Genomic DNA, 16,931 nt, shown 5'->3' with positions numbered 1-16,931 from the left:
CCTGGGGCAGAACACTCTGGAGAATGCTCTAACTACAGCTTTTATGGTCTGAGTTGTCTTTAGAGGCCTAAGTCTTTATTATGAGTTCTGGGTTCTCAGCACCATCAAAATCAGGCTCTAGTCATTGCTAGTGGTAGTGGGCACAACTGATATGTTTAGATACTGGGAAGCTAATGTTGTTTTAAAGAAACATATATGTCATTACCACTGTTGCTATCCTCTCACCTCTTCCAACAGCCAGCACGGTTATTTCCAATGAAGGACGCAGGTTTCATATGTATGCTTTTTAATATCGTTAATTCTGTTACACTACACACAACCAGTAACAATGATAAATACTGCAATGGAAATGTTAAAAAAATATTATACACGTTTCATGTTTTCCAAAAAACACATTTTAAAATAAATTAATGCATAAAACTGACCGTAAAAAAAAAAAAAAAAAATCACAACACAACGGATCTGTTTAAGGCAATACTCTACACAGACGGGAGTGGAAATACACCAGTGTGCTACAGGTTCTGAACAGGAAAGGAAAATTAAAACCCATTCTTTAGAAGATTCGGGCTGACACTTCCAGAGTGGAAATAAACCAAAACTAGAAAGAAACCAAATTGCCAAGTGAAGTGTGGCATTAATATGCCTGGCTGTGCCAAATGACTAGCAGTTTCTTAACGTGGAACAAGGCCAAGCTATGAAAATCATCTCTTCTTCCTAATTAATGATTGGTTAGGCTGAACCCTATACTTAATGCCATTTTGTATTTGGCAGTTTCAGCGACATTTCACTACACCCGAGAGCCAGACAGGGATGGATATTCATCTCTTGGTCTGAGACCAACGGAGAGGTCAGGAGTTCTCTCCATGAGAAGGAAATTCCATTTAACTGATCCAAAAAAGAGCTCAATTCCAGTGACCCACAAACACCTCCTGTCGTCCGCTGCCTCAGACTTCATGCAGTGAATTGATATCTTGGGAATGCTTTGACACGGTTTTTAATGCAGAGCACAAGGTTTACCTTCAGGATGGGTCTAGACACAGTAAAGAGTTGAGCTCTCCTATACTTCTGTACTCATAAACAATGGAGATCAATACAACACTGCTGAAAGCAGAGGCCTGTTTAATTCCACAGAAGGAAAAAAAACACCACTACAAACCACTGTACTTTGTGACCCATTGTATAGATACAGCCAAGGTATTTGCCATTTTGATGAATGCAAAGGCTACACACCTGCCTGGGTAGGACTCTGCCACATCAGATTAATCCTGGGTATTAATGAACCCTGCAAGTTGGCCATTTTGAGGTTAACAAATAATCTTAGTGCAAAAAAATTCCCCTCTCCTGCCACAAAATAAAAAGGAACAGTAGCCACTTTCTGCCAGCTTCTATGGGTGGATCCTCGTCAACTGTAGCATATGCAAAAAGGGCAATGCCAGATCTCACCTATATCGACCAAATACATTTTTAGTAAGGTGCATGTCCACAAGGTGCCGGTGGGCCTTCTGGAAGATGGCAAGAGACTTCTACACTACCCCTTTAAAGTACTTGAAGATGATTACCTATATATATGTGTGTGTGTGTGTGCGCGCGCGTGTGTATTCAGATAAAGAAGCTTAAAAATAGAGGGGAGAAAAAAACCCAATGAATAAACTAAAACTAGTGACGGTCAACAATTTTTTGCCGCTCAACTATCTTTGCCATCTTGGATTTGGGTGGGAAAGGAGGCAGAACTGATCTGAGAGTCATTTGGATACAACAATCTATGTCATTCATCACTAGTTCATATGAAGAAAACAAGGAGAGGTGTGAATGGAGGGTGTGTGCAATATAACAAGGCTTGCAATTCTAGAGCTAACCACTGGACACGGATACCAAAGTTTACTGGTTACAACTAGTTATATGTTTACAGTTGCTGCTGCTGTTTTCACCCCTTCTGCCCCGTTCCTTGGCTGATTCTCTGGTTTTGGGAAGCTGTAGCTGTTTCACACGATGGTCAGCATCATATCTCCTGCCCCACCCCGTCACACAGAGCACAAGGTGACTCATCTACAGTATGTACAATGAGATTTGCAAGTTGCATGTTACCGCACAGAAAGACATTGCATGCAAGATGACTCCTGCTTTCAGAATTCTTTAGAATGCTATTAAAATGGCGGTTCGTTTCCTTCTTTAAAAGGCTCAGTAATCCCTGCGCAAGGAGTAAAAATGGTTAAAAATGTGCAAAAAAACCTTTCCACTTCTTCTCCTTTATAGAGACTTAAGAGTTTTCATGAGAGCCTTCTAACCACGAAACTACAACCTTATCCAGAAGTCTGCTTTCCTTGCAGGGCACATCAAGACGGGTTATGACACAGCATAGCAAGTGGCTAATTGGTTGACCATTCACCATGCATCTCCATCATGGGACCTACGAATCCATGTGAATACCACCTGTGCTACTGAGAGAGGTAGGTCTGACTCCTGGAGTTCAGATCCGTGGTCAAACTTCCTCTGAATCCAAAGGGCTTTGGATCCTGTGCTCTGGTTCAGATCTGTCTCTAGTATTGCTTAAGAGAAAGCAACACCCCTCATTTGCACAGCAGCATCCTAAAAGTTGAAAGGCTTTTTGTGCATTTAATTTAAGGTCTCGATTAAAATCAGCATTTCAGAGCTGCCGGCTGCTACGCTGCAGAAAAGTAACCTCATCTGTGACTGGAACAATGTAAGGCCTCGATGGCCGGTAGGAGCCAGCTGCCAATATTGGTTGCTTAGTTTGATTCTTTAACCTTCTGCAGATGTTAGCTAACTCCTGCTTGGAACCTGCACTTGGGACTTTGCTCATGAGCCGGCAGTGCCTGGGCCAGCTGGATAGCACACAGCGCCCAGGGGAGGAAGCTCCCTGTATCACTCTAGTGACGTCTCGGATTTACTCCATGAACAGCCTGGAAGGGAGAGATGTACATCTCTTCTGCCCAAAGGGTGTTCTCATGACTCAGCCTTTGGGGCTGAGAGGAAAGGGAAAAATGAGTAGGAAACATCTCCCCTGCAGAGGAAAAACCTTAGCATTAAGGAAGGATGACAACTGCTTGTAATCCAACGTTCATTTTTTCCACCGCCTTCATAGCGAGAAATTCATTATCACATGAAAGTAATAATGACATGAGCCCACACCAAGAGCCGGATCCAAATCTCCCTGAACTCTGCGAAGTCTGGGTCTGGATCAGAACTTTGAAGGTTGGACCCATCTAACACAGAGCACAAACTTGGAATGCCAAGCCAAGTGGCTGCAGCAGCCGTTCATGGGAGAGGCGAGCAGGGTCCGTTTTAATGCTGTGCTTCTTTTATACATGGGGAAGTCAGACATGAAAGAACCACCAGCCTGAAACTCAAGGCCCTTTTATGCCTTGTATTTCGATTGGATCCTCTGCTTCTATAAAGCCAGTGGTGACTCTGCCTTACTCCATGGATGGGAGAGACCGATGTTCAGTTAGCCATTGTAACCATCACAACACATTACACAGGAGACATCCCCAGGGGACTGAGTTTGCTGGACGGAAATCAAACCTGGTTCCTGCCACTCCACCATCAATTTGTTTGTAGGCTCTCCCTATGGCCTAATGCCCACTTTGATTTGCCTTGATTTGCCAACTGCCAGGACTGACTACACCCCCACAAGGTATTGGATGTCAATGCACCTTGGCCATTATCTGTGTGAGCTTTTCAATACAAGTAATTTGCGATAGGTTGAGCAGAGACAGCTGGGAGGTGGGGGATGCTAAAAGCCCAAATGCACGTCAGCTGGAAAGTAACTGGTAAAAATTGATTCCTTTATCCTTTTGGAAGGAGTAGGGAGACTGAGGTGACTGGGATAGAGAGCAGGAATTCCAGTTAAATACAGTCTGGGCATCAGAACAATGCAGTATCAGGAAGAGCAGAATCAAATGAGTAACCATGGAACAAACGTCCCTATAGGGAATGGGACTTATCTCACCGCTGCACCTCCTGGGTGCTTTTGTTTTTCTGGTTTCCTGTTGTGGTGGTTTCCAGTGACATGTCTGAGACAGCCGCACTGCAATAAAGGCTGCATTGTACCTTCCCCTCGCTTGATGTAATTCCACTGCTTAGATCATAATTTGTTACTATGGAAATAGCTGCGTCACAGACCAGGGACTATCAGCAACACACACTTGTTCCAAACGCAAACCCATCTTACACTAAGGCATGTCACTAGAGGAAAAGATGGAATCGGACCTGTCACTAGCTCCCACAGGTAAATCCAACTGGATTGGGAAGATCCTGGGAGCAACTGCCACCTGCGACTGCAGGGGAAGGCTGCGACACACGTTGATGGCAAGGTGGCCAAAAGGAGCAGCCAAAATGCAGCCTGCAGCCCCCAAAGTTGCGGTGTTCTACGACTACCTTCCCTTTCGTACAAAAGTGCAGCTCCCAGGAAATCCCAGAAGTCCCCGAGTGCAATGTTCCAGCCCAATGTGATACTCTTTAGTTCGACTCATGCTGAGATCCTGCAGTCTGCACAGGCCATTGCAATCTCCTTCACTTAATCCCAATCAGCTGGCAGGCCTTTGGCCCCCCAGCAAGCGACGTTCTCAGTTGGACACAGTTCGGGTGCTGCTGTCCGATGGATGTTACAGACTCCGAGATACCAAAGAGATGGGTGCAGAGGAGAGACGCTGACACCCAGGCCTAAGGATGGTTCACTACTCTGTGTCAGCTGTGCGTGTTAGGCCTGACAAACTCACCACACCTAACACACTGTTGTCACAATCTGTATCTAAAAGTTGACATCTAAGTATACAAACTGGTAACATGCTGGTCCTGAAAATCACTGTGTGGTGTACGCACAGTAAACCCACAAAGGGCTTTATAAGACATGTGCCACAAAAGTGTTCTGAATATGTATTTGGCCTGCGGTGTTTGAGCCACGCCTGTTCCAGACAAAGGACTGTGGTTCCACTTACTTGAATGTGTCTCCAATGTCATTTAGGCAAGATGTGACCAAAGACAAGGAAAAGGACATTTACAGACAAGGTAAATAAAGCGCTCAGGAGAGCAAGTTGGACAAGATGACACTTAATCTCAACATGGGGTTGAGACAGCACCCTCCAGGAAGCCTTCCTGCCTCTTGAAGCAGGATGAATGAACTGTGGGATGACAGCCTAGCATCTACACCACGGCAGGAGAGAGAAGCTTGGGCTGCGCTGACTTTTCAAAGAACACATTTCAAAGGTTTACTGGGGCTATAAAGACAGGGTGGGTGAACTTCAAACAATAAGTAATTGAAGGAACTGATTGGGTATAATATCATTGTATTGTAAAAGTGTAGCAAGCAAGGTCTTTCAGGAAAGCCTGTGACACACTGGTGATTAATATCAGTGTGAAATGTATTCATTAGCACTACATGAGGGATTATGGATATTCACTGCCATTATCCTTTAAAGTCTGGGACCAAACACAGGGAGAAACAGGTTTTCTCCCGGACAGGAGGGAAGGTATCTGCCTGTTTCCAATGCAAATTAAGTATTATAGAATCAAAACAATGGAAGTCCTATTTACATTTGAATCAGAGACGGCATGGGAAGTCAACTGGAAGGGAAGACCAGCATGGAGAAAGCAGCAGAAACAGGAAGCCATCCTGGTAGCCACCACAGAATGTTGGATCCTTCAACCAAAGCAGCTGAAGTCCCCGAGAAACCTGCTTAGGGAAAGACTGTAACTTGCTGAAGTTCATTTTCAGTCTCAGAAGCACATTTTTACTTTCGTTTGCTTGTAACACTGAAAACTATGACTTTTTGTTTAATACACGTGTTTTACTTCTACTATAAATCCAGTTTAGTGCTGTGATTGAAAGAAGAGTGTTTGTGAAACCCCAATGAAATCGATGGGCTGCTCTTTAAAGGAGCAATGAACAATAACATCTGTGTGTCCACTGAGAGGGCTGGACACTGCAGGGGAACGTCTCTAGGGAACTCGGGAGCTGGGGTTTGCTGTTGTTACCTGCAAGGCCAGGTTTGGACTGGCAGAGTCCTGAAGAGTTTGCTGGCAAGGCAGACAAGCTGGTGTGTCAGTTGTCACACAGCTTAGCAGTAGGCAGACTCACACTTGTGGAGGCTGAGAGGGGTATCACAGTAACTCATAATTCTGGGGACCCCAGCAAATTGCCACCCTGGCGTAGTGGACACTACTGGGCAGACAATGTGGGGAACATTTGGGACTGGAGGGTGTTGGGGGGTCACCCTGCAAAAAGTAGCTGGGCACTGGAAGCCAGGGTATAACCTGCAAGCTTGTAGGCTGGCTGTTGGGATCAGGGTTGTCAAACACAGCTTTGAAGGCACCCAGCGTCGCAGGGCAGATGGTGACATAACCCGCCCCCAGAGACGTGGTTTCACATTTTTTGGAAACTGCCTTTATCACTGCAACTTACCTTACACAACACAAAGGAATGGGCTTAACGTTTGAGCTTCAGGTACCAGCTGCGCACACAGAGCCCCACAGGAAAGAGCAGATGCCCGTATCCTGTCTGTGGGAGATGCTCCCCTGTTAGTTTGTTGTAGACTGTTCCAGTTCACAGTGCTTTTAGGCTAAGCCACTGGCCTTTCTGGGTCTGGATTTGTCTGGTTATGAATGCTGTCCCTGCTGTGCTCACATTCGCCGTTCTGGGAACACAGGCCTGCTTGCCTGATGAGACACAGTTCAGAGTCTGAAGCAAACCCTCAGACGCAGGGAACCACGGCGTGAAAGAGGCCGTGCTTTCAGGGAAGGCGAGCAACAGAGTCGTTATCTCCCAGTGCCACTACGCCCTCCCACGAGGGGCACACACAGGCCTCAGCACCAGCAACTGACTGACTTCGATAGGAGTTATGGACTCGGCACTGCGTGAGCTTGTAACGTACCACACCACACCCGCACCCCAGGGGACCTTTACAGTTACTACCCTCCACTAGGCTCCTATATCACAAAAATCTAAACAATGTAACCCATACCGCCCTCCCCAAGGCCCTGCCTGGGAATCTCCATACACTGCTCTATTTATACAGGGGCCAACGGCAGGAGAAAGAAAAGCACCCTCCTGAATCCTGGTGTCCGCTCTGAAGGGAAGTCAGGGGTGGCGCAAGGATGAGTTAACTTTGAGTCAAATGCCGGGCATACGGCGATGGCCCGTATGTGCTGCAACAAGCAATGCTCAGATGAGAAGGCAAATTGACTTCTGCGTAGCAGCAGCCATATTCAGTGCGGGTTTGGAGGAAGAATGGAAGGTGAAGGGAGTGCCCAGAGAGCGAGAGCGAGCAAGCCTGAAAGCCAAGAGAGGGAGGAAAGTTTTAATTTATACTTTAAATTGTTACGTGCACAGAAAAAACAACACAGGAAGCTTCCCACGGAAACTCCCTCACAGATCTGATCTGCTGCTGTGCTGCTCATTTCCACCATTTGGTCAATTCATCCAACTTGATCTCCCCCACGCCGGTACATCCACGTGCCCTCTTCCGCGCCTTCATCCTGCTGACGATGGACCGCGCTGCCGGGCTCTCAGACATGCTCCCACGTTCCACACAGCTGGAGCAGCAGTAGCCAAGGCCTGGGCAGCCAGCTGCGCGAGTGCCAGCTGCTCCATAACCAGGAAAGGCACCCCTGCCAAACGGCTCTCCCCAGTGTGGTTTTATCTCGATTAGCCTCCACCCTGAGGCCTTCTGGCACATTGCAACATCAGAAGCCGCTACATAAAGGGACGGGGAGCTGCACCGCTGCTCTTTGTGGATTTGGATTTTTAAAAGAAATCTGACAGTTTTAAATTCACCTGTCATCTCTAGCACCTTTCGCCAAAGGATCCTAAAGCACCCGACAACGATAAATGCAGCCTCGCCACCCCTGTGAGATAGAATTATAGCCCTGGACAGAGGCAAGGTCACAGCAAGTGCGTAGCAGAGGTCAGGACACCACTCTGCTCATTAAGATTATTAGTGGATTTTCTGTAGTTAGCATCTTTCATCCCCCGTTGGCTTTCGGGTTGGTTTCCGGTGCGTGCGCAGCAAGCAAGATTTGCATCGTGCCTGTAACAGCCCCTTACTGAAGCAGATTAGTTTGGACAACCAGGACCTGCCCTAAGCTAAGAAGGCACTTGGCAGCACCCCCAATCACTGCCTCCTTTTCTCCTCCCACCAACCCAGCTGGCGCTCATCTGGGTCCTGTCCTCTTTCAAAAGCTTCTTCCTCGTTTCCGGTCAGTCATGTACAGCAGCAGCTTATTTATCAAACCTCCCAGACTCCTTTGCACTAGTGGAAATGGACCTCAGAACAGGTGCCACAACCACCATGACACAAGGATTCTGGGGAGCAACTGAGCTATGAAGGTGCAAGCCGGGATGCAGCTGAAGAGAAGCCAACACCCCCTCTGGGATGGGGGAGTTGGAGGGCAGATACAGAAGCTGAAGAGAAGCAGTCTGGCCTACCCTGTGGGTAAGCCCAACTAGCCCAGTGCTATTCTGGCAAGTCCAGTCAGTGGGGACACTGCTTCACTGCTACCCCTGCCAGACCTATTTATTCAGGCTCTAGGCAGGAACAGACAAGACAGCCAAAGTAGCACATCAGACCCAAAGGCACGTGGGCTGACAGAATAAATACGCTGGCAAAAAGGGCAGAGGAAGAGATTACAGAGACGAACCTAGCTGGAGGATACTACATCTAAAATACAATCCAGATAAGTAATGGGGCAAGCAACATACGTCAGAGAAGGACTCGGCGGGTTCTCCCTCCATGAGGATTGGCTTCATAGCTGGGAAAACATCTCATCAGACAAGCTTAGGGCCAGTGGCCTAGTTAGATGACATCAAGCTTCCTTCCTTCCAAAGATCTCCATACACGTACCTGCAATATGGAAAAAGGGCACCAGGAGGACTGAAGCAGGGCTACTGGCTACTGGACCAGGAAGCCCCCTCCGCTCCATTTTCCAGTGTGCAGTGCTAAGTTAGTGCAGTGGTTGAGAAGCTTGTGAGCCAAGCTCATTACAAGATGACAGCAGTTTGTCAATCAGCTAAGATTCCCTCTCTCCCCCCACAGCTCAACTTGACTCCCCTGCCCTCCCTTCCTGACTCAAAAACATTTCTCCACCTTTTTACTTCTTCTAAAAACCCTAAGACTTCCTGTCACACCCCCTCTTCCTTTTGAGATGGTATTTGGCTCCTCTCCAGAGCTTCATAATGCTGCTCTGATCAATAGCCTCTACAGTGCTCCTAGACCCTGATGGTCCAGGGCACTGGACATGGAGATCCTCAGAATAGGATTGCCAACTCTGACTGAAGCTATTCCAGGAGATTCCACCCTCCCCCCCGAACCTGAAAATGTCATTTTCTTAAAATATCCAATTAAAATCTCCCAAATTGTTTTCAGTAGTCACTGGGCAATTGATGCCGATTCCAGGCCAATCCTGGAAGGTTGGCAACCCTACTTCAGACTATGTGACAGTTCAGTGCATCAACTGAATTCTTCTACATGATCACTTTTGGTGACATTTAAGTGGAAGAAGAGTCAGACTAGAATGAATCTGAATCATCCCATTTTGGACACTATATTGCAAGACATTGTGCTAATGCAAGATAACTTGGTCCCAACCGGCCCTGCATCCAGTCACATACTAGGATATACAGGTGCTTAGATACAAGGATGATCAGTATAGGTGACTCACAAATACTGAGGGTAGACAGAACTTTACAGTGGGTTGGTTGAGTATATATTCCTTCAAAGGGAGCAACGCACCACACACAGACTGTTACTCGCTCATCCCAGTGTGGCAGAAATGTAGAGATTCCCTATTTATGGTGTTAATCTTCGGAAACGGGGCAGTCTTCATCCCAGACGGCGAGCCAAATCTGTACGCTGAGGCCTCACATACTCGAGTCAATATGGAAGTTAACACCTGATAGACAGGAAGGGTTGTGATCAAATTCCGTTGTTTTATGGTGACAAATTAAGAATCCCAATATGCATCAAGCAGAGGGGCTTTGATTTTAGAGGCATCAAGTGGACATAAATTTGTGGGGCCCAAGAGACAATATAAGAGAATTTTCCAAATTGTCAGGCAAACAGCATCTGTGTGATAATTTCAGCAAATGGGGACACAGGCTTTCGCCCTGTGTGGAGTTGTAATGTGGCCCTCGAGGGTTTGGGATTGGAAGATGGGACTTTTGATAAAGTCAGACTCTTCTTTAGAATGCCAGGTGGTTTAGTGGGACTAGTCACCTTGAAATAAGGGATGCATTGGGATATCAAGTGCTCTCGTTCAAGCAGTCTGCTGGCACGAGAACACTCTGGCAGGTTTATGAATATGTTCTCCAGCTGAAGTGGAAAGTGAGGGACATCCTCCTGTTTCTTCCCTCGTCTCCTGGGGCTGAGAAACAGCACCACAGAATCACCAGGTACATTGCCAGGAACTGTTGGCATAGTTTAATCCCATTTGAGTGGCATGAGATAAGAGAAACCATCCACTGAACCCAAAGTCTGGGACATGAGGCCATGTAGGGAGAGCCAGGCTTAACTAGCTATTTTTCAGATTAATACCCCTCCCCAACCTTCCACCATAGTTTTTCTTTTTTTCTTTTTTTAAAGCAACAAGTTCATATTCTGCACAAGAAACTGTAGTGGAGCAGGATTATTGGTCAACTTTCTATAATAGCCACGTGTGCATTTTCTCAATGCATTTCCTGAATCCAACCCTACATTGATAACTGCTTTTCTTTCTACCCTGTCTAGTTTATCCCCCTGGTGAAATACATGGACACAAAGCAGAGAGTGAGGAGAAGCCAAAAGTTTCCATTTTATGGATCTGTACTGATCATGCTAAGCCAGCTGTTTGTGCAACCAAACCCCTTTGCGAATGGGGAATGAAACAAACTCAGCATGTGATTTCCTTACATCTGTAGAAAGCACCCGTCATGTAGCATGGTTTGTAGATCCCATGAAAGTACTTGTAGTGTAATTAATATTTAAACATAGTCTTCACCTCCCTCCTATCTTCCCCAAACACTGAGCATCTCTCTCACGCAGATCCTAAAGGGTTAAACTGGCTTATTTCACAGCCTAAAAGGTGGTGTGCGTGTGTGTGTGTGTGTGTGTGTGTGCTGGGGGTGGAGTGGGGTGGACATTTGGGGCGGGAGGCTGAAAAAAATTTAAACCAGAAGAAATAAAAGCATTTGTTCCTGCTAACTTGGGGCAATAGTCATCACATCAGCAGGTGAAGTCTCTTCTTTAATATGGTGGGGCAGCCTAAGAAGACTATTAATCCCAGCATGCAGTGCTCCATCTTGATCTGCATACAAGCTCACGCTCGGTACAAGGACAGGGGCTTTGCATGCTGGGACCTGTAGTCTGGCACAGGCCATGTCATTGTATTTAAATACAAAGTAGGTGCAGAGCTCTGGGGCACCAGACCCCTTACAGGCAATGCTCCCAGTTGGGCAAAGTTTGAGCAGCTGTGCTTGACATGATGAACACTGCCCCAGAGGATGAATATGATGAAGATGTTGGTGTTCGTATGAATACTACACTATGTAGTCCCAGTCTATAAAGTTTTAGTCAGCAGTCTGAAAGCCTGTATTAATATAGCCCTTTAAAGGGACACTGTCAAATAATTTTAGTTCAGAATTTTACCTTTTTTTTTTTTTTTGGGTAAGATTTAGCCACATTCCCCACTCACTACGCCCAAGAATCAAAAGCCAGCTTGTCTCTACACATATTGTTTTGTGAGAGCTCCTCTACACATATTGTTTTGTGAGAGCTCCTCTTCTGCCTAGTTATTCCCAAAGTGGAGCATCATTTCTGCTGGCATCATAGATGAAATGGGCACACAACAGCTGACTATTTGTGCTTCTCTAGAAACGTTTGGGAAAACTTCCACCTCAATAGTTGCCAAGTGATTAAAAAGGGCTAGATCAATAGGGGAATATTTGGTTTCCAAAAGTCTCGGAGGATTTGCAAAGGGCAGTTAGCACTTACAGATGTAAAGTGCTATAAACAACTGCAACTTATCCTCACAATGTCCTGTGAGGTAGGTAAGTATTCTGCCATTTTACAGATTGGGAAAACACAGTTTAAGTGATTTGCTCAAGGCCACCCCAGCGAGTGGTGGAGCTGGGATCTAGAACCTAGGAGCCCCTGTGCTCTAATCCTGTGCTCTGACCACTAGATTATGCGGCATCTTGCCATACACAGAGTAAAAGCCAACAACGATTAAAGCTATTAAAAGCAGCTGACAGTGTCCTTTTAAAGATTCAGTTGACTGCATCTAACTTTTACGCAAGGATTTTATATACTCCAGGAAGATGAAATTTAAGCATATGTGTTGCATTCTGAAGGAATCCCCAGAAGAAGTTTAAACTGGAAAATGGTTTCGTTTTCCTCCAATATTTTCATCACCAAAACCTGAAGCAAGCACTAAAAGCAAGGCTGGTAGTCTCTGTCCCTCCTGACAAAGCGGAAGAATATGCAGTTTCCTGAACACGTACAGCGTTGTGCAAAGACAACTGTTCCTTCATTACTGGCACCACCGTAACACAAGCTACGGCTGGCTCAGAATAGGGCAGAGGTGGGATGACAGCAGTTTCCCTTGTGCGTCTCATGATGGGAACCTGCTCAATCCTCTTGTTGCTGGAAATTGCCTATCCTGCTAACATATGGCAACACTAAATGCACAGACGTACAGTGTCGGTAAATCTCTTCTGTAGGAACTAAGAGGCTCAAAGTCAAGATAACATGAACCTCTGTGTACTGTAAAAACCATGTGCTTTCTTCAACTCGCTTTTTTGGTACGGACGTTAAGACTGTATCATTATGATTCTTCTTAGGTATATACATATTTTTTACTAAAATGGACAAGGACTGTGATTTTTGCCAGCAGCTGGGCCCCAAAAATTCCCCTTAAACATTGGAGACAAAACCCAATAAATATGACTGGATTGAATTAATGGATATGGTATGTTTACTCCTGGGAGTAAAATGAATCCAGGAGGGGCATGGATGGATTGTGAACAGAATTGTATCTGTTTGGTGCTAATCTCATATGGAAATAACAGTAGGTTACATCAGATCTGTGACATGACAGTCCAAGTAAAGTTTGGTATTAACCCAGAATGAAATGCCACTTACATGTTCTGTTTGTGTGTAACTGATTCCTAGGGTATATTAATCCTTGCCAGCAGCACTGCCATAGTCTAGAATACTCCACTCTGTTCCTATTCATGTACAATTTTGGTTGGCACAAACTGATCAGTTTCAGTGAATGAATTAAAAATTGACCTTTCCCCAGGTTAGAAAGACCTTACATCTTAGACTCAGTTGAACTCACAGTTGGATTAGTTGTGACGGATAGGATTAACTGCAGCCACATCTGATCCTTCTCAATCCAGTACATCCACCTTACAAACCATACCCAGAGCCTGCCCAGACCCAGGGATCACTGGACCCGTTTGCATTAGCTTCCCAGACCAGCCGATTGCTCAGGCTCCAGCATGGCACTTGGAGCAGCTTATGTCTGTTAACCATAGCTTAAAATAACTCATCAATCAATCATAAAATGGAGTTTTGGTTTCTCCTGGCTCCATGAACACAAAAAGAGGTGCACGTCCTACCATAGGAGGAAGCAATGGCTGTTAAGTTTTACAGTTATAGTGGAAAGCACTGATCACTGCCTGCCGTCCTCATTACTGGATGTGGCAGGCGGTGGAGGAGGTGGCTTGGCAGCACATGCAGGTGGGGTTGACTGATTTAGGGGGGATTAGGTCGAGGTCCTCATCGTCTGGGATCTCATCTAACCGATAGCCATCCTTTAGCAGCTGGATGTTCAAGTCTTGGTTGATCTGCTGCAGACAAAGAGACAAACAGTCAAATACTTGAGACTCCCCGCCCCCCAATGGTGCAGAATGGGAGGATGTTTCCTGAACATGTGACATATTTGCCTTTCATTCCCAGCTGCCAAACATCCCAGCAGTGAAAAATATCCCACCAGAGTCACAGCTGCATCCCCAGGTGCCACACCCTTTCAATTCCCTCTCAACTCAAACAAGAGGCCTGGAACGCTTCCAAATGCCCTCCTCTCACCACCACTGGATCAAAGCAGACTTCCTTCCCAGCTGTCAGGAGTTCAATTCCAGACCCCTTTTCTGCTGCTGAAAGCCTCTCGCTTTCCCTGCCTCACCGGGTACGCCTACACTGGAGTGGGAGTGTGATTCCCAGCTGGGGCAGATATACACATACTAGCTTTGATCGAGGGAGGGTGCTAAAGACAACAGTGTAGCCACAGCAGCACGACTGGTGGCTTGGTTAGCTGCCCGAGTACGTTCTCTAGGGTCTTGGACAGGATTATACGCGGGTGGCTAGCCCATGCTGCTGCCGCTACGCTGCTATTTTTAGTGTGCTAGCTCGATCATCAAAGCCGTGCATATATGTCTCCTCGAGCTGAAAATCACTCCAGCAGCTGCAGCGTAGAGGTAGTCAGAGGCTATGTCTACACTACCGCCAGATCGATGCTCCGGCGATCGATGCACCGGGGGTTGATTTAGCAGGTCTAGTGAAAACTCGCCAAATCGACCGCAGATTGCTCTCTGGTCAACACCGGTACTCCACTACGAACGAGAAGAGTAAGGGAAGTCGACAGGAGAGTGTCTCCCATCGACCCAGTGCAGTGTAGACACCGCAGTAAGTTGACCTAAGTTACGTAGCTGGAGTAGTGTAACTTAGGTCAACTTACTGTGGTAGTGTAGACATAGCCAGAGTGATAAGTGGCCACGTGAACTTATCAAGTCTCGTGCATTACTTTAAGAGCTCCTGAGCTTCGAACTTCAAACGTGGGCCCCAGCACAGGGCTGGCTGCCTGGCAAACTGCATGGCCAGGGCAGGGAGTTCTGCACAACGAGAGAGCTGCTAATTGAGGCTGCACGATGCCACTGTATATTTTTTTCTTGGAGGAAGGGAAAAAAAGGATGAGAGGGAGGATGGCTGCCAGTGGAAAGAACTCTACTCAGTGCAATTCTGGTCCACCTGTTGGCAAGGGGGTTGCCCCCTCTGGTTCGTTAGTGCAAAGTTTAATTCTAAAATGTACCATTAAAATAAGAGTTTCCGAGGGAGATGTCCTCCTAACCCTGCTTTTAACAAAAGTTTTTTTTATTTAAAAAAGGGGGGGCTTATTGCTCAGAGCTTGCCAAGTATGAACCGAGAGTGAGTCCCTGAAGCCAACATGCGTACACGACGAGTACTGTCTCACAAGTACACCACTCTTTAGAAGAGTATGTTTGAGTTTCTCATGCAGCAATAAGGAGCCAATATTTATACTGCACCTTTCTCAAATAGTTACATGAACTATGCACAGGGGTTTATTGCAGCCATCTCTACGTGCAGCCATGTTGTGGGACAAACCGCTCTTCTTTACCAATGCACAAAAGCAACGTACAGCAGCTTAGGCCAGCAAGTGAAGAATATTGTATCGAACTGAAACTCCAGGAGATGCTTGCAATAAGGAGAGCTGGAATTGGGCCAGGACACCAGGACTCAATCCTCACCTCTTTAAGAGAGTGCGGGGGAGACCTTGTTTTTTACATCTCAGATCTTGACTATGCAGGGAAATTGATTGAAACAGCTCCCAATGTGGAGACGCCGATTCCGAACCAAGAGTGTCCACATGATTCCAGAACAGCTATAGTGCTTTAAATTCGCACCCTACGTTATTCCAGAATAACTTCCCTGTGCAGACAAGACCTTGTTTAAAAAAAGAACCTCAAGCAGCACAGCACCTCACACCAAGCAGGGGCATTGTGTTAGCATTGATCCAGAAGGAAGAGCTACTGAAATCACCACCACTACCCGTGGTCCATAGGTGTTCCTTTGAGGTCTCCCGATTCAAATACTGATCTGGCCTGGCCTTGCTTCGCTGACCAGATCTGATTGCACGACTGTAACAGTGTGCTTTGTTTGGGGACCCAGATACATTCCAGATTTCTTGACTTGACCCTAGCTCCCAGCTGTCTCTTGAAGGTTTGATTTTGGTTTGCCCAAAGAAAGGATTGAAGGAGAAGCAGTTTCCAGTGGCCTCCATGTGAAAATGGGCTGCCCAACACTCTAAGCGTAATTTGATTCTTTGGTTGGGGAAAATATGGACCAGTGGCTGAGCAATTGATTCACTACAGATGTTTGAAATGTAGTAGGAAATAATGTTGAAGAATCAACAATACTGAACTCTCAGTCTTTTCCAAAAAGGAAGAGATAGCAAGAACTTCTCTACAGGTTCTTCTTGGAATTTCCCTTGCCCCAGTTTTGTGGGGGCCTGATCACAATGCACAAAGTGACCTGACATTCACAGCACACGTCAACATTCCTCTTATATAGACAGCTCTGAACAACCACTACTGTGGCATCCCAGGGACTTCCTGCACTTGTACTCGTCAGTGGATGGCCATCAAGTCTGCCACTGCCTCCAATCTAACACGTTTGCATCTGTTGTGCCACGGCACCGTATATTGGAGGTCTGCCAGCATGGAATGCAAATTCTGACAACTATGGGATAAAACTTCAGCAGTGCTAAGATCACACGTGAGACCATCCCGTGGGGAAAATTATGCCTATCTCAAATGGATGAGTGGAGAAAGCCAGTTAGCTCAGCTAGGGGAGAAGCATCTGCCATCTTAAAAAAAAAAATGAACCTTGGAATAAAGTGTTGCTACTAAATTCTTTGCCCAGCTCCATTTTGGAGTTTCTTGCTTCGATAATTAATATCTATGGCAAGGCAGGCAGAAAAGATTGTAACTCACCTCAGCTGAAGAATATCCTGAAGAGGAATATCTGGACATGTCAAAGTCATCATCACTGTGGGGAAGACAAGATACAGCAAGGGGAAGGAAACAGTTAAAGAGCCTTGTTCTCTCTTTAGCATCTTGCCTTTCTATATTTTGTCCCTAT

At 46.2% G+C, this 16,931-nt stretch overlaps 1 protein-coding gene across 8 annotated transcripts in view; it reads right to left on the bottom strand.

Moving 5' to 3' along the window:
- Positions 1-269: 269 nt before the first annotated feature.
- FAM219A (family with sequence similarity 219 member A) overlaps positions 270-16,931 on the bottom strand; it is a 138,849-nt gene continuing 122,187 nt past the window's right edge. For 2 of the 8 annotated variants that reach the window (XR_006291304.1, XR_006291305.1), the window contains exons 5-7: positions 16,784-16,838; positions 13,613-13,840; positions 270-9,906 (exon numbers count right to left, since the gene is read on the bottom strand). Coding sequence is in view for 4 of the 8 variants with exons in the window: in XM_037902201.2 (XP_037758129.1) it covers positions 13,685-13,843; positions 16,784-16,838 (214 nt within the window). In the remaining 4 variants the exon portion in view is untranslated. Of the gene's footprint in view, positions 13,844-16,783; positions 16,839-16,931 lie in introns of all 8 variants that reach the window. The other 6 variants (XM_037902201.2, XM_043547658.1, XM_037902203.2 and 3 more) reach the window with 4 other exon arrangements.

The sequence above is a fragment of the Chelonia mydas genome, chromosome 5, assembly GCF_015237465.2.
Source record: "Chelonia mydas isolate rCheMyd1 chromosome 5, rCheMyd1.pri.v2, whole genome shotgun sequence".
Lineage (NCBI taxonomy): Eukaryota > Metazoa > Chordata > Testudines > Cheloniidae > Chelonia > Chelonia mydas.
The sequence above is the reverse complement of the archived record's forward strand: the minus strand, read 5'-3'. Positions and strand labels throughout refer to the sequence as shown.